We start from the raw sequence: 18,741 nt of genomic DNA on the forward strand, positions 1-18,741 counted from the left end.
CTCAGTAAAAGGCACATGAAAGCCCACTTGGAGTTTGCCAAAAGGCACCTACAGGACTCTCAGACCATGAGAAACAAGATTCTCTGGTCTGATGAAACCAAGATTGAACACTTTGGCCTGAATGCCAAGCATCACATCTGGAGGAAACCAGGCACCGCTCATCATCTGGCCAATACCATCCCTACGGTGAAGCTTGGTGGCAGCAGCATCATGCTGTGGGGATGTTTTTCAGCGGCAGGGACTGAGAGACTAGTCAGGATCGAGGGAAAGATGAATGGAGCAAAGTACAGAGAGACCCTTGATGAAAACCTGCTCAGGACCTCAGACTGGGGCGAAGGTTCACCTTCCAGCAGGACAACGACCCTAAGCACACGGCCAAGACAACGCAGGAGTGGCTTCGGGTCAAGTCTCTGAATGTCCTTGAGTGGCTCAGTCAGAGCCCGGACTTGAACCCGATCCAACATCTCTGAAGAGACCTGAAAATAGATGTGCAGCGACGCTCCCCATCCAACCTGACAGAGCTTGAGAGGATCTGCAGAGAAGAATGGCAGAAACTCCCCAAATACAGGTGTGCCAAGCTTGTAGAGTCATACCCAAGAAGACTCAAGTCTGTAATCGCTGCCAAAGGTGCTTCAACAAAGTACTGAGTAAAGGGTCTGAGTACTTATGGAAATGTCATATTTCCGTTTTGGTTTTTTATATACATTAGCAAAAATATCTAAAAACCAGTTTGTGCTTTGTCATTATGGGGTATTGTGTGTAGATTGCTAAAGATAAAAACGATTTCATAAATTTTTGAATAAGGCTGTAACGTAAGAAAATGTGGAAAAAGTGAAGGTCTGAATACTTTCCGAATGTACTGTATGTGACAGTATCTTTGTATTTGTTGATCTGACTGAATACCATTGATCTCCCTGTTTGTTGTCCCTCTAACAGTAAACCTTTGGACTATGTTTCAAGCTGCTCAGAAACTCGGAGGATATGAGTTGGTAAGTGTTTGCATATGTCCTGCACCATACTTCACAATCTTGGTCAGGCCCACATTTCGCAAAATGATACCGTTGTTGTAAACCCCCTCTAAGTGGAAAACACATGTTACCCTCCCATGTCAAGGAAATTTGTGACGTCTGTCATTTTCTTCCCATGTTGAGGCGCTAAAATAAAGCTGACTATTATACACAGTGAGACAGCAGAGCAGGGACCTTTCACTTGGCAGACTACCTCACATTTGTTCAGTACTAATTTGGGAAGTGTTTCCAAAATGTGTGTTTTGATGTGAAGTGTAAATGCATTGTGAATGTTGGTTAGTTCATTAGTTACATATAGTCATACAGAGAGACGAGCCGGCAAAATATAAACAGGAAACTAGTCATGTAATCGGGATGTGTTTCCTTTTAAAGCCTTTTTATCTGCAGATGATTATCAATATTTCATGCCTGCTGCTGTCTTTGTGAGCAGGAAGCCATGTGGTTGGTTTGTGTAGTTACAGTATGTATCTAATGGTATAACTCATCACTCTTAAGCCTTCCGCATGCTTCGGTTCGAACGAATGAGTGTGCTCACATACTCCTTTAAAAGACCTTCGCTTGAAAATGAGAAAAAAGCAGCAATAGGTGTTTGTCCATCTTGAGACGCCTTAGTACTTCCTCAAAATAGTCAGAATAAATCTAAGATAACTCAAGAAATCTGTCGTTAATTTTGACGTTTTTGCCGAGGTGCTCTTAGTCGCGCAATTTTGCATCTAAGTAACGTCATTGGTTCATTATTTCTCAAGTGAAAAAAATTGCATGGAAACGATTGGTCTCTTGTTGAATGACAACAAGCACTTCATTGAAGAATCCATATTGTTGACCAATCACCGACAAAGGTGTGTAGACTTTGGCTACCGACTTCGGTTTACGACTTCGGCTTGCCTCAAGTTTTTTGTGTGCATGAACAGCCGAAAAAAATCTTGCTGAAGACCAAAACGAACAAAAACGTCAGAAAATGTCATCATAATATATGCACAAACTGTTCCGGATTGTTTCGGATGGGAAGAATGTGGACGTCTTTAATGAACTCTACCACTGTACTGTACTTTTCCCTGTTTTGCCCATGCTGTGGTAGAGACGGCGGTAGCCAGCTACAGCTGGTGGCATGTTATGGAGATGGTTTTGCATTAGAGAGTGGTGATTAGATTTGATGTATTTTATTTCAGTGTCATACACCAATTGGTGCCCAGCCAATATGGGCTTAAAATACACAATTCTTTATGGTCTCTGTGGCACACTTCATAACTTTGTTAGTATTAACCACTCACACTGGGAAAATTACTAGTATCTATAAAGATGTTATCACAGCATTATATACAGCATCATTAAAATCACTTTCTTTCTTACTCTCTCTCTCTCAGATCACAGTTCGCAGACAGTGGAAAAATGTATATGATGAGCTGGGTGGAAACCCAGGAAGCACAAGTGCCGCTACATGCACACGAAGACACTACGAGAGGTGAGTTATTAACAAAGCCCTGTCCCATTTTCCTAATGCAGTGGAGGAAGAGGAATGCTACTCTCAGCCCCAGTATCAGGTGTATGTAAACCCTGTTTAGGGAAGTAAGGCTTCCTTCCTATTCCTGAAATGATGTCCTTAGCCATGTCCGCAGACTCTCTCACCCTGCTGCTCCATGCATACTAACACAGAGCACAGCTATATTCACCAAACCAGTCACACTTCTCTCTCTAACCAGCCTTTTCTATTGAGAGGGTCTGAACCAAAGCAAACAGCAAACGGATATGATCCTGGGGAGCCTTGAGGATATTATGCATGCACACACATATTTTCAAGGTTAAACAAATGGCAAATGCTGTGTGCTTAATACGAGAACCTCTCTTTCATAAATCTTTCCTGTTACGGCTAGCCATCTCTGAACCCCCCTCGGGCTGATATTTTCATGCCTAAGCAATGCTATGGAACAGATGTACGTGTCAAAGAGGGCATGCAGAGCAATATTGTGCATGCATATAATGAGTATGTGTATAGATCTAGGCAATTACAAACAGTCAGGCCGAATTGCTCAGTCAATATGTGTAGGTTTATCTATGCTCTATGTACGAGTGCATACAAAATTGGATACTTGAATATGGTTGAGCAGTTAGATTATACCAAATAGCACTGCAGCTTAATTAAACTTCCTGAGCAGCCAGAAGGGACTGTATTTGCTCTGCCTTTTAAAAGCCCTTTCACAACCCTGCATGAGTAGGAGGACTGGTATAGACAGTGTCAGCACAGGGGGTTGGGGGGGACCAGTGAGGTGTGACTGCTGCGCTGGCCTTTCTCAATACAGCCACAGAAAGCTGAGAAATTGTGCTGAATCAATACAAACCAATAATATCCCCACTGCAGTGAATATCACCCTGTCAGAAAGAGAGCGGGAAATCTCAGCTGAACACAAACAGGCCAGGGGAGGAGAATTTTAGCTGAGGCTCACTATTCCAGCAGCTAGGAGGGCAATTAACTTCATTGTATTAGCTCAGCAAACAAAGCTATTCTCTCTCCCTTGGAAGTGTATGATAAATGACCCTGTTTGTTGATTTGGTGAAGTATATGTTTGGTCCCTGGTGGCGTTTTTGTTTTCCCTTAATGATTACTCAGCATTGAGAACACAATAAGTAATTTTAAACTAGAGCATGCAACATTTATCCTAACGTCTTTTGATTTACCCCCCTAAGTTACAAGTAGTGGAAACATTTGGTTGTAATTGCACTATATTAACTGAACATGCTGATCTTGGTCTTTTGTTTGGGACTTTGAATGTCCTCAAGCCCTGACTGTAATTTGAAATGATCCACATTATCCATTTACCTCTTTAATGGAAGTCATCTGAAACGGTTGCCTTGGAGACATTATTTTGAATGATAGAGATCGAAATAATGACTGTATTTATGGTGTTGAGCAGCAGGCAGTAGAGAACACAGAATGAACAGAACAAAAGATAACCTGAGGTACTTGTCATTTGGAAAGTTGCTCATTGCAGCCATTCTACTGTGCATTAGCTTAAAGGGAACAATCTATAATTAACGTCCAACCCAAGGTCTAAAGCTCCAGCTGGGAAAGCTTTAATGATATTTATTTAAACCGTTTCCCAAGATTAGCTGTCAGAGCTCTGCTCCCTGAATTAAAAATGAGGTCATGAAAAGATGGCATCAATAACCTTGAAATAGACTGCTGCATTCTCTCCCTGCATGCCGCTTCATGCTGATTCGTTGATTATACAGGTCATGCCTTTTTGCTGCCGTTAGTTATTTAAGCTCTCACTTTGTGTGAGCTGCTACTGCTACAGAAACATGACATGTATACCATACATGTTGTCACTCTGATAGTTCCTATGTTAATGCAGATGTAATGCCTGCCATGCATAGGAATTTGTATGTAATTGCAGGGGGGAATATCCATGGCAACAGTGGAGGCAATTGAGAATATTTATCTCAGAGGTTGTACAGAGTATAACAAAGAACAATCAATTTCACTCATATTAGTTAATATACCAGCTAATGTCAGTTATTTATCTTATGAATACCACATGTACACACTAGTGTGAATATTTATTTGGTTTGGATACAGGGTTAGTTTCTATTGGATACATTGCAGATTATATTATTGATTATTGTATGCATTCCTCCAGGTATTGGTGTGCCTCTGCACTCACTCAAACTGCACCTCAAATTGAAAATGCATCCCACAGTGTATAGGCTCATGACAAATTGGAACAACTTGGTCAGTCGCCTCCCCGTGGATCGTGTTAGAGTAGACTAAATCCTAAACACAGCTCTTACTCGGTGTTGCTTCTTGTTCCTCTATGCAACACTCAAGTCTCTTTGTTACAAATCTAACAACATGAGTTTTAAAAAAGCACATTGCTGTAAGAGCCTAAAATGACTAGCTATAGGAAAAAACTACTGGACAGATTACAGCTGTGATAGCATTTAAATGAATGCCGTTTGATTGCTCTCTCTCATTCACCTGACAACAAAGAAATAACTAACCCACATGAAATATACTAGGCTTTTAAACCTGGTGTTTGCATTTAGGGGCTTGCAAAATGTGTCATACTTGCAGAGTTAGACATTTGGAAATACTGATAAGTCACAGTATTATTTAAAAATTATTGCCTTTGGCTTAGGAACAGTTAATGTGATTGTTGTTGATATATAATGATGAACAGACTCTTTTCACTATTATAAATCTGTTCCTAATGTTGAGATTGGATCAAAGAACATAATATAAGAGTGTCTGCTAAATGACGTAAATGTAAATAATGTTCTACACAGTGAACAACAGACATAATATCTAGTAGTTAATACAAACACTTACCATCCATTGCTCAACACCTGTCATGATTAAGGTTAGCTGTGTGCAGTTGAATATGGTTTAGCCTTGGGGGAATGGTAAAGGTCATTTTTAGATCTGTTATTTCCAGACTCGACAAAAGGCCCTTCACTGCCCTGTTTAACTGCGTGAAGCAGGATCACTTGAAGTGGTTGACTTTCGACAAAAGAGAGGCTTTGAAGCCAAGTCTTTCCAAAACTGAGGGAACAATGTCTGTTTATCCCGCTCTGACTCGGCTCTGAAGATTGGTATTTGCTTTTGTACAGACAGGAGTTATTGTTTTGCCAGTTCTTTGAAGCCGCCTAATCATAACAGTTGGTGATGAATATGGATTTGATGTTATGCTGCTTCTCTTCAAGAGGTTGTATTAAAACTATCCCAAAATAGTGTTCCGTTAACGCATTAAGTAAACCTCTGAACCAAACAGAACGCCAGCTCAAATTAATTTCAGCACCAGGAAAAGTGCTGAATGGAATAGCTTGCAGGGGTTTTCTACTGCTTTGGTGACTTAGGCATTTCTTGGATTCCACAGGTCAATCCCCTTTAACTCAGATGACAGACCAGTTTATTGTTGATAAAAATGTTTTTCCTTGTTTGGCATGTAAGTCCATTATTTTAATGGGACGGACATGTTTAATTGACTATGTCACTGAATTACAATTGTATTGATTTCCAAAGAATCTTACAACAATACATTATATTAAGAAATGTATTTAGTCTAATTACATTCCAATATGCAAGAGAAATCACTGTCTCTTTTGCCTATTTAACTTTTCAATGTTTTATTAGTGGATCGGTTACGTACTCAAATGTACCATGAACATCATAGAAAATAGCTGCTCATGTAAAGGCTCAATGATGAATAGCCATGAGCGGAAGTTAAGTATTTATTGACCTCACAAAAATGTAAGCTCTCCTTCCCTCATTGAGTTATTCCCTCATTGACTTTTCCATGTCATGTTGTGCTCCTTCCGCCCTCTAGTGTGCAGGAAAGTATGTTGCATTTGATTTTGATATTTTGAAATTGCCTGTGATATTCATAACTAGAAGTGTTTCTCAGAGAGGAATTTCCTTCTTTGAACTCCACCAAGGATTTATATAAGAAAGCCCTATATTTACATAAATGTAGCCTATTACTGTGCAAAGAGCCTCCATGCTGCCTTCACATGTGGACTGAATTCCTTTCATGGCCTCTCGATTGCACACTCTCCCTGGCCCCCTGCTTTCAGGAAATTACTACTTACATAAGTCATATTGTATTATCATTGCTGTATTATGTGATCAGGAGAATGTTATATGCTCTCCCTGTACTTATTCTCTGTCTTTTACAGAGTCACTGGGTGCTATTTATAATGACTTTTCATAGTTAACTGTTCAGCAACAGAGAATAAGAAAATAATCAAGCACCCTGCCGTGCTAAAATAACATTGTTACTTTTTGTTAATTTAATAAATAATAATAAATAAAATAAAAGACTGTCTGGAATATTGAGTTTAACAATTGGTGTGATGTAACATGGATTTTAAGGAGAATGTTCCACTGAGGTGTGACAACCACACCAGTATGGACGGTACTCCCATCAAAGTTGCCCTGCCCTATATCAAAATGGAATTTCATCATGAGGGGTCTGCATACCCACATCCATATCCCCAAGGGGTGAATTGATCTGATAGAACTGTGGAACTGTTCGTCTGTAGCCTAGCTCCTAAAACTCAATGCAGGATTATTTCATTCTCATCCAGGTCTGCCGATAGATACTGATTTGTAATTGGTATTGCTAGACGCCAAACTCAGCATGGTATTCATTCTTACAGCAGATGGTACAGTATCTTTGCAGATTTGAAATGTGAGTGTATATGAAATTGCTCACTATTTTCTTTACTCTATTTATACAGTAAGTCACGTCGAGTTCACCACATTATTTCTCAATGGTGCAGTGGTTTATGGTGAATACTTTTTTCACTCCATTAACATCTGTCTTTCTACTCTCTCTCTGTCTCTCTTTTCTCCTTCTCTCTCTTTCAAATAAGTCACATTTAATCGTACATTTCCTTTCTTGGCCTGGGGCCCGGTGCCAGCTGTATGAAATTGAGTTTTTCTGCTGCCAGCAGTTTGGTTCTGAGAATAAGAAAAAATATCCCACTGAGCCGCTTGAACCAATGCAGCCGTTTTGATCTCAATATCAAATTTCTCGGTAACAATTAAGTACCTTACTGTGATTGTTTTCAAATAAAATGGTCAAAAAGAAACAAAAATACCTTTCTTAGCAAAGAGCAGTTTCTAAAGCAAGAATCTTGCCAGGAGTGTCAGGGAGTGGTCTGAGTGGGGAGGGGAAAACTAAATGTTATTGGCAGAGAGGTTTTAAACTCTCTTTCTTAGGCCTATTCCCACTATGAGATACTGTATGAAGGATAGTCTGAGGAGCAGGGTGGTGAAAGATAATTCTACTTTTCAATTCACATTACATCCTTGCCTTACCTTTCGTTGTGGCTGGCAACGCGACATTCTTGGTCCGCATCTTAAATTGACCGTAAATATCACAGTAGCGACTAGCCAGTAAGCACAAACTATTCAACAATAACAGAAAAGTTTATTCTAAAACATATCACACTATTGAATAGTGCAACCAAACCATATTACACTCTTGAATAATGCAACAATTCACAAGCATGTACAGTGCCTTGCAAAAGTATTCATCTCTCTTGGCGTTTTCCCTATTTTGTTGCATTACAACCTGTAATTTAAATGGATTTTTACTTGGATTTCATGTAATGGACATACACAAAATAGTCCAACCTGGTGAAGTGAAATGAAAAAAATTCAAAAAAATAAATAACGGAAAAGTGGTGCGTGCAGATGTATTCACCCCCTTTGCTATGAAGACCCTAAATAAGATCTGGTGCAACCAATTACCTTCAGAAGTCACATAATTAGTTAAATAAAGTCCACCTGTGTGCAATCTAAGTGGCACATGATCTGTCACATGATCTCAGTGTATATATACACCTGTTCTGAAAGGCCCCAGAGTCTGCAACACCACTAAGCAAGGGGCACCACCAAGCAAGTGGCACCATGAATACCAAGGAGCTCTCCAAACAGGTCAGGGACAAAGTTGTGGAGAAGTACAGATCAGGGTTGGGTTATAAAAAAAATATCAGAAACTTTGAACATTCCACGGAGCACCATTAAATCCATTATTAAAAAGGGGAAAGAATATGGCACCACAACAAACCTGCCAAGAGAGGGCCGCCCACCAAAACTCACGGACCAGGTAAGGAGGGCATTAATCAGAGAGGCAACAAAGAGACCAAAGATAACCCTGAAGGAGCTGCAAAGCTCCACAGCGGAGATTGGAGTATCTGTCCTGTCACGTTCGTTGAAGGACGGGTCAGACCAAGGCGCAGCGTGAAATGCGTACATGTTTATTTCACCGATAAACACACTAACAAAACCACAAAACAACGAAACGTGAAGTCCTAAGGCTAAAACACAAAACAAGCCTACTCACGGAACAAGATCCCACAACTAACGAGTGCCAATAGGCTGCCTAAGTATGATCCCCAATCAGAGACAACGAGCGACAGCTGTCTCTGATTGGGAATCACACCTGGCCAAACATAGACATACAATCCTAGAATGACAACATAGAAAACACAACATAGAACACCACACCCTGACTCAACATACCAGAGTCCCATAAGTCAGGGCGTGACAGTACCCCCCCCAAAGGTGCGGACTCCGACCGCACAAACTTTACATAACAGGGTAGGGGCCGGACGACCACATACTCTCCGCCTCCCTGTTGCGCCCCTGGTCTGGTCTGGACCTCGCCGCGCTGCTTCCCCTCTCCTTCCTCCCACGAAGTACCAAGCCCTGTCTGGACCCTGGTGTGGGAGACCCCGAACCTGGAGAGGGGCTGACGTCTGGGTCTGGACTGGAGCCGCTGACCGGAGCTGGACCGGGCACCGGTGGAGCGGACTGCTCAGGCTCCGGACTGGATCCGCTGACCGGAGCAGGATTGGGCACCGGTGGAGCGGACTGCTCTGGCTCTGGAGTAGAGCTGCTGACCGGATTTGGACTGGGCACCGGTGGAGCGGACTGCTCAGACTCCGGACTGGAGCCGCTGACCGGAGCTGGACTAGGCACCGGTGGAGCGGACTGCTCTGGCTCCGGAGTAGAGCTGCTGACCGGAGCTGGACCGGGCACTGGTGGAACGGGCACGGGCCGTGCCGGACTGGACACACGCACCACTGGTCTGGTGCAAGGAGCAGGCACGGGCCGGACCGGACTAGGAACACGCACCACTGGCTTGGTGCGAGGAGCAGGAACGGCCAGGCCGGACTGGCGACACACACCACTGGCTTGGTGCGAGGAGCAGTAACGGGCCGGGCCGGACTGGCGACACACACCACTGGCTTGGTGCGAGGAGCAGGAACGGGCCGGGCCGGACTGGCGACACGCACCACTGGCTTGGTGCGAGGAGCAGGAACAGGCCGGACTGGGAACACGCACCCCTGGCTTGGTGCGGGGAGCAGGTATGGGGCGTACCGGGCTGGCGACACGCACCACTGGCTTGGTGCGAGGAGCAGAAACAGGCCGGGCCGGACTGGGAACACGCACCACTGGCTTGGTGTGGGGAGCAGGAACGTGCCGGGCCGGACTGGGGACACACACCACTGGCTTAGTGCGGGGAGCAGGTACGGGTCGTACCGGGTTGGCGACATGCACCATTGGCTTGGTGCGGGAGCAGGAACGGGCCGGGCCGGACTGTGGAGGCGGACTGGAGGTCTGGAGCGGAGAGCTGGCACAACCCGTCCTGGCTGGATCCCTACTTCCGCACAGTACGTGTGTGGCATTAGCACAGGACGCACTGGGCTGTGCATGCGCACTGGCGATACAGTACGTAGAACCGGCGCAGGATATGCGGGACCGAGGAGGCGTACTGGAGACCAGGAGCGTTGAGCCGGCACACCCCATCCTGGCTGGATGCCCATTTTCGCACGGCACGTGCATGGTGCTAGCACAGGACTTACAGGACTGTGCCGGCGCACTGGCGACACAGTACGTAGCTCCGCATAACACGGAGCCTGCCCAGTCACACGCTTCCTAGTGTGAGTACGGGGAGTTGGCTCTGCTCTGAACCTAGGCTCCGCCAACCACCCTGTGTGCCCCCCCAAAAAAATGTCTTGGGGCTGCTTCTCGGGCTTCCTCCTCGACCGGCGCACTCCGTGTTGCCGTTGCTCCTCTCTAAACCGGGCCTCCACTGTCTCCTCCCAAGGACGGCAATCCATCCCAGCCTGAATCTCCTCCCATGTCCAGGATCCCTTTCCGTCCAGGATCTCCTCCCATGTCCAGGCTGTCTGCTCCTGGGCACGCTGCTTGGTCCGTGTTTGGTGGGATCTTCTGTCACGTTCGTTGAAGGACGGGTCAGACCAAGGCGCAGCGTGAAATGAGTACATGTTTATTTCACCGATAAACACACTAACAAAACCACAAAACAACGAAATGTGAAGTCCTAAGGCTAAAACACAAAACAAGCCTACTCACGGAACAAGATCCCACAACTAACGAGTACCAATAGGCTGCCTAAGTATGATCCCCAATCAGAGACAACGAGCGACAGCTGTCTCTGATTGGGAATCACACCTGGCCAAACATAGACATACAATCCTAGAATGACAACATAGAAAACACAACATAGAACACCACACCCTGACTCAACATACCAGAGTCCCATAAGTCAGGGCGTGACATGTCCATAGAACCACTTTAAGCCGTACACTTCACAGAGCTGGGCCATGTGGGAGACTCCCCAAACATATTGAAGAAGGTACTCTGGTCAGATGAAACTAAAATTGAGCTTTTTGGCCATCAAGGAAAACGCTATGTCTGATGCAAACCCAACACCTCTCATCACCCCGAGAACACCATCCCCACAGTGAAACATGGTGATGGCAGCATCATGCTGTGGAGATGTTTTTCCATCGGCAGAGACTGGGAAACTGGTCAGAATTGAAGGAATGATGGATGGCGCTAAATACAGGGACATTCTTGAGGGAAACCTGTTTCAGTCTTCCAGAGATTTGAGACTGGGGCGGAGGTTCACCTTCCAGCAGGACAATGACCCTAAGCATACTGCAAAAGCAACACTCAAGTGGTTTAAGGGGAAACATTTAAATGGGGGGTGAATAGTTATGCACGCTCAAGTGTTCTGTTTTTTTTTGTCTTATTTCTTGTTTGTTTCACAATCAAAAATATTTTGCATCTTCAAAGTGGTAGGCATGTTGTCTAAATCAAATGATACAAACCCCCAAAAAATCAATTTTAGCTCCAGGTTGTAAGGCAACAAAATAGGAAAAATGCCAAGGGGGGTGAATACTTTCGCAAGCCACTATGTGCAGACAAAGGGTTTATTTTCTCGTCTGTAGGCTACACTCATTACATTTTAGCTTCAAGACAAAAGCACAGAGTTGCTAACAGCATGTCTTCATCAATTAATGTTAGCCTATCAAAAATGAACAATTAACCTGCTCATACGAATATAAAACTACAGTAGGCCTACCTTACAACATTACAACAAACCAGGCTTCATTTTTATCAATATCATGCAAATCATCACGTGGTAAAAGGCATATTGTGACTGAAACCATGGATATAAGTGAATTCACCACAACAAACTGTTTTATATGGAAGCCCATACCCGCCACCAAAAAATAAAATGCCTCATGACTTGTCAACGTGTACAATTAGTCTGTGCTTCAGTCTGATCAAATGTAGCCTACTGATAACAACCACAGATGCAGGTAGCCTAGAGAAGCCTATGCTCTCTGATCCCATCTGGGCCTGGCCAAGGGAAACGTAACGTCATGTTTTTATAGCCTAAGCTCTGTATTTATAGCATAAAATAGGCCCATTTAATTTGTGTTCTGAGAAAATGTGAATGTGATCAAATTTGGTTTATATTCACACTTCTGGTGGCTAGGCTACCTAGGCCTTTTTAATCCAAAAGAATTGATTGGAATTAAATCAATCAACAGTGATGACATACTGTGTGAGTATCTTTTTAATTACAGATGCAAAGGCCTACACGATGCAACCCTGCATACAGCAACCTCAGCCCAGTTAGTTTTTGTCCAATTGCAGTTGTCTCTTTGTCTGTGTAAAGGGTTTTAATGTATTCATCCTCCCTAGGGCCAGGAGTTTTCCAGGAGTTTTTTTTAAACCATATGACCTGATAAGAAAAACAATCTTGTCCCATCATAGCCCATATAAAACATTTGTTTTTTCAGCTGATTTATTACTATGTCGTACGCTACCACTAGAGTCCGGAGTTGTTTAAATTACTACCAGATTGGGTAAAACTCTGGGCCCTAGGAAAACAATTTACCCTCCCACCACTCTGGAACATGTGGTGGCACCTCTGAAATGTCCACACAATGTTACAATGAAAAAACATATCCTATTTGTATGATCTACATTTGACATGTTTTTGGTGGTGGGGATGGGCTTCCATAGTTTTATGTGGCTCAGTGCAGCCAGCAGCTACTGTGACAATTTCCGAATGTAACAGGCTGTTACTGCAATTTCTGGTAAAAACTCAATAAAACAAGTCTCAAATATTAGGAAAATTTCTATACATTTCAGCTGTTTCAAAACCATTGCTCTGCTATTATCATTTAGACTGTATGAGTATTAGCTCAACGAGACAATTCTGCTTACACTGTCATGCTTCAAGGGGGGCAACTGTTGTGCGCTACCTCGGGCGAGTGTGGTGATGTCACCAGGCAGGCTAAAACTCCATCCCACTTAAACAGACTGAAATTTCAGGCGGTCTTTTCAAACAGCTCTTACACTAAAAGGGCATTATCATAATTTTCAACATTTCACAGTATTATTCCAACCTCATAGTGTATATTTAAAACACAGGAAAATCACGTTTTTGACTGCAGTGGGACTTTAAAGGCATTTCTCTTTGAACAAGCGAACCAATAATGATTCCTTGTTTGTTCTACCACAATGTCTCTTAAAAAGGGAATTGAGCAACTACTTAATGTGCACATGCCTAAGTTGTTTCCCAATAGCATTTGGATTGCTATCATAAAAGCTGGCCTCACAAAGAAATGGGCGAGGCTTTCCAAAATAATATTGAACATTCCATCACTGGCTGGTACCTCTTTTCGATATTTGATACTGTAATGTTTTGTGGTGTTTAACATGTTTTTCTCAGCATTTTTGTCAGTCCATATTTTGTTTCACACATTTGATAAGATCTTGGTGATGATAACCTTGGTGATGATGTTGTTTTAGTTACTCTAGCAGCTGTAGTGTGTTAACTGTTTCCCTAGTAATGTGATGTAAAGATTAACACGCCCTCACTGCGGGCCTCAGCCTTGCCTCATCTCCTGGCCCAATGCCAGGTGTTAGTTGGCTTCCCAGCGCTCTCAGCACATACCAGCTCTGTGTTGAAGCATGCTCTCTAGTCTATGCTAACTGACTCACGCCCACCACCACTGTGTACTCTGGTCAGTCAAGTTTCAAAATGAAGGTTGAAACTTCCTTTCAGGTTTTCAGATGTAATTAAAGTTGTGTCTTTGTCTATGCCACAGTTGTAGGGCTAGCATCTCTGGTTTATCTAGATATAACTTCCTAGAGCGAATTATCTTATAAATTGATTGAACTTTGTGTTTTTTTTTCCTAGCACCACTTATGAGAGACCGCATGGTGGTTTGCATGTAAACATTCATCTTTAAAGATGTGTTGATTTTTCAACATGTTTCATTGCAGCTACATGGGCAGGGTGTTTAACAGCATTCCTAAGAGGTGGTGCGTTTATAGGCTTAACTTTGTTTCAGGTTAAGGTTAACTCGGTCTCTTCCCCTCTGACGTTTCAAGGCTCCTCCTACCCTACGAGAGGCACACCAAAGGAGAGAAGGACAAACCCCTCCCCTCAGCCAAACCCAAAAAACAGGAGCATGGGGCCCAAGAGGGGGGTGCCAAACCCAAAGCGAAACGACCTAAAGGTGGACTAAACCAGAGACAGGTGGCCAGGAAGGAGAGGGAGAGCGATGACACAACAAAAAGCCGGGAGCTCTCACAGGTCAGTCCTACTCATTTTCTGTCCGTCTGTCTCACACTATCTCAAGCTCTCACAAGCACTCTCGTTCACACACTCTTTCTTAGAAAGATAACATATACCAACATCACACATGCATCATATATATGTGTCGAATAACCGTATGGCATATGTTTTCCCACTAAGGTATCTGAGGAGAAAGAGGAGAACCAGGAGCTTGCAGTGATGAAGCAGGATCATCTTCCCAGAGAGGAGCCTGAAGAGGAGTTACAACACACCTTGAAGAAAGAGGAGACATTGAGCCAGGAGGAACCATCCCGCCTGAATCCCTCCAACACAGACTGCCACCAAGCCACACCTGTCCTCCACAGTGACCTGTGTCCACAGCCCGAGTGGAGACATCCCAACCAGCCACAATCAGACAAATTCAACCCTGAGCAAAAGAACCAAGCCAATGGAACCCTCTCTAAGACCCCATATCCACACAACTGGGACAACAACAACAGTAAACATGGGTATAGCAGTCTAGCTGACCCAAGCACACCTGACACTCCAGTAGCTAAAGACACAGACTGTCACGGTTATGGACATGGTGGGAGGGTGGGGAAGGTGCTGCCCATGTGTAAGCAGAGCCCACCCCCACTGCAGCTGTACTCTACAGAGCCACTCACAGACAAACAGGACTCCCCCAGTAAAAACAAAGCAATAAATCAGTGTCACATGCACATGCCAACAGCGTACTCCAAGGACAACCTGGGGGTCATGTCCCCACTAGCCAAGAAGAAGCTCCTCTCCCAAGTCTGTGAGACAAGTCATTACTCATTCAGTTCCCCTCCTCTCCCTCCTCCCACTCCGTCAGCCAGCGTGGGTGATGTGAGCGACAGTTGTGTTGAAGAGGTGGTGAAACTGAGGCAGGACTCCCTGCCGGACAGCCCAGAGATGGCTCCCGTCTTCAGGCCTTCTGTCATCCAGCACGCCCAAAGTGTCAAACCCCAGCAAGAGAGGAGTCCTCTGGGGGATCTGTCTGAGCCTTTCACTTGCAGAGTGAGCCACTTCCAGCCCCGGCTCAACCCCCCCTGGCACCCCTACCTCCACAGGACTGAGCACCAGGATGGAGTGGAGAATGCAGGGGAGACACGGATGCAGCAGCACCCAAGTCAGGCACCACCAGGCTATGCAGGCGACTGCTACTCCTCCCCTCACCTACACAACCTCTACCGGCAGACAGAGAACTGTCTGAGTCAAGAGCGAATGGCCAATTATCCCAACAGAGACAAACAGGGACATTTTATCGGGGAATGTCAGAGCAGTGAGGGCTTTAGCTTAAACAATCCTGATAGAGATGGGTTGGCTTACAGAGCTCCCCACTTCTCTGAGAGGACACAAACACATGGGGATAGACCATTGGACGAGGAACCTCGAGATTTCAGTATTTCCAAGCCTGTCACTCAAAGGATGTCTTTCACAAAGCCCTCTTTCTGTGGCCTCCCGTATCCCATGATGCACCAGAGTTTAGACTATCACCCCAAAGCATGCAGAGTCCCCCCCATGACTATATCTACCCCCAAACAGAACCCAGACCCCCCTCAGCCCTTCTTCAACCCTAAAAGCCACGCTGAGACTGTCAGTGCCTCCAGACCCAGTAAGAGAAGCCTGGGGGAACTAGAGAACGAGGGGGTGCCAGACCGCAAGGTGCGAGTGGTGACCCCCATGCACCCCGCCGGCTCTGTCCGCAGGGGTGACCCACAGGGGGAGGAGCTCAAACCAGCTGAACCGGCGCACGCCGTCCACCTCCACAGCCACATTCCCGAGGGCCACACCTACCCTCCCCACGCGCCCTTCTACCCAGGGATGTACCCCGGGATGCAGGACGCCCTCCATCACAACCTCCAATACCTGAAGAGCCAGACAGCCGTGTCCCCCCTTGTCCCTCCACTAGCCTTCCACTCCATGATGCTACAGAGGCAGCTGATGGCCTCACAGCCCAGTCCCCATCACTTCTACAGGCACCCTGGGGGGGCGGCCCTGTACGGGGACCTCCTGCACCACCTGTACCCCCTGTCCACCCTTAACCACCCACAGCTGTCCTCCATGCACCCCAGCACCAGACTCTAACAGACAGACCCACATGGAGCTTAACTGTCTCTACCTGGGACAGTGGATCTAGTGTTCTATTCTTCAGTAAGCATGACAACACTGGTTAACTGTAGCTGGTGGATTTAGTCAGGCACACAGTTCAATTTTTTGTATTCTTTGTTTGTTTTTGCACTGTGCTGGATCACCACTTATGTTATTCCATTTGCACTCTATGTAGTGTTTGTGTTCACCAACCAGGTTCATTCTCTCGCTCAACAGTCAGGTTCTTACTATCTTTGAGTGTGGAGGGACGGGAAACAGAGAAAAGCCATTGGCATGCATGTTGGGGGATAATCATATTTGCTGGGTCTCCAAAGGGATGGACTACATCACTGCAATGCAACAACCTCATCCTCCAAATGTGTTCTGGGGATTTTATCAGGTTAAAACACTAAAAACATGAGGGGACTATGTAAAATAGACTCTTTACGCAAAGTTTACCATTGGAAAAGTTTAATGCAGCTGTTAAGCATTAGGCTACTCCACCTTCAATCAAGTTTTTATTTTATTTTTTATAGCTCTCTAGTGTGGTGCTTTGGCCTGTTTGTGTTCATGTATAAGTCAACTACACCTTTATTCTTATGAATTACTGTGTTAAACCACGGTGCTGTACAAAACCACAAGGTCCTGAGGTATTGTATGTAGATAAAAGCTCATTTTCATCAGAACGCCCAAGCTGTGAAGAAACCACATTTGATGTTTTTCATCGTTTTTTAAGGCGAGTCGTATCGTTTGTCAGGAACATTCTCTCAATGTTTTGTTGACCCCTGAGAGATGGGAAGGTGACCCAGATACATTAATATATTGAACAGAAAGCATTTGTACTACGCTTCACATCTGAGTCACTGATGCTGCCTACTGTGACATCTGACAGTGCTTATCTTGACATACTGTAGCTCTGAAAAATCACTCATTATTTTGTCTATGGCTGTTTACTCCGCCTCCTTCGTTCAACAGCATACTGTATGATAAATAAAAATGTGTCTTGTAGATTATTGCTTTGTGAATATCTGTGCCTTTCTTAATCTTCGATTACTGGTTGCAGCACTACAGTTATAAGGTTCCATTCTATCGTCACATTGCAGTGCAAACTCATTGGACTGTAATTGTATAGTATCATAGTTACTGTTTAGCAAAGGGATAGTTAAGCACTGGTGTAGAGAATGGCTACTAGAATAGACTTATGTACCACAGCCAGGCTCCGTGATCAAAAGGAACCCTGTAGAGCCTGAGGACTAATAGCACCTGGCCTGGGTTTACAACCATCATAACTGCTTTTAATGGGTATTTGGGACATATGAAATATAGGTAACACATAGCTGTTTAATTTAGTCATAAAGCAAATCAGCTGAGATTTAGCAGACACTTAAGATAAACATTCATTCACAATTACATGTTCTGAATGTCATGTTTGCTTCAGCAGCATTAGTAACTACTGTTTAGGCTACTTAACATTCAAAACAATTCTCTGGTATCTTTCTCTGTCTGACATCTTCTGTAAATAATAATGTAAATACTGTTGACTTCTGACAGTCTGTTATCATGTGTTATATGTTATAATCTGTAAATAGTATAAATGCATACAGCTGCTTACACAATCTAGATGTGTCAAAGGTCACCTTATATTAGATCTGAACACTATTGTAGGACACTTTTTATTTGCTTGTTTTCCACATTGTTTCCATATTGTTAATCTTTAACGTGTTTTTGATACAATGTGCCATCTGTTTACCAATCATTTAGCTGGCAAACAAGAAGAAAAACATTTTGTATTATATGATCCTCTGTATATTTAATTAAAATATTTTACTATCTACGAATGTCTTTCTCCCCTTAATTGTGGTGGTACTATACCACAGATGGGTGAGGTTGGAAAATATAACTCATTCTCTAAGAAGATTCATGGTGAAATATTAAAATGTCATGTAGACCCAACTACAAAGGTACAAGTAACTGCCAAAATAAAGGAGACACCAACATAAAGTATCTTAATAGGGCATTGGCCCATTGCGAGCCGCCAGAAAGCTTAAATGCGCCTCTGGAACTCTATTGGAGGGATGCGGCACCATTATTCCATGAGAAATTCCATCATTTGTTGTTTTGTTGATGGTGGTGAAAAACGCTGTCTCAGGTGCTGCTCCAGAATCTCCCATACGTGTTCAATT

At 44.1% G+C, this 18,741-nt stretch overlaps 1 protein-coding gene across 2 annotated transcripts in view; it reads left to right on the top strand.

Annotated features, from left to right (window-relative positions):
• Positions 1 to 18,392, top strand: part of LOC121571544 (AT-rich interactive domain-containing protein 5B-like) — an 89,304-nt gene extending 70,912 nt beyond the window's left edge. The window contains exons 7-10 of one of the 2 annotated variants that reach the window (XM_041883075.2): positions 937 to 989; positions 2,393 to 2,490; positions 14,260 to 14,464; positions 14,627 to 18,392. In XM_041883075.2, coding sequence (XP_041739009.1) covers positions 937 to 989; positions 2,393 to 2,490; positions 14,260 to 14,464; positions 14,627 to 16,555 — 2,285 coding nt within the window. In that variant the 3' untranslated portion in view covers positions 16,556 to 18,392. The remainder of the gene's footprint in view (positions 1 to 936; positions 990 to 2,392; positions 2,491 to 14,259; positions 14,465 to 14,626) is intronic. The other variant, XM_045222122.1, reaches the window with a different exon arrangement.
• Positions 18,393 to 18,741: the final 349 nt, after the last annotated feature.

This window comes from Coregonus clupeaformis, chromosome 1 (genome assembly GCF_020615455.1).
Source record: "Coregonus clupeaformis isolate EN_2021a chromosome 1, ASM2061545v1, whole genome shotgun sequence".
In the NCBI taxonomy this organism is placed as follows: domain Eukaryota; kingdom Metazoa; phylum Chordata; class Actinopteri; order Salmoniformes; family Salmonidae; genus Coregonus; species Coregonus clupeaformis.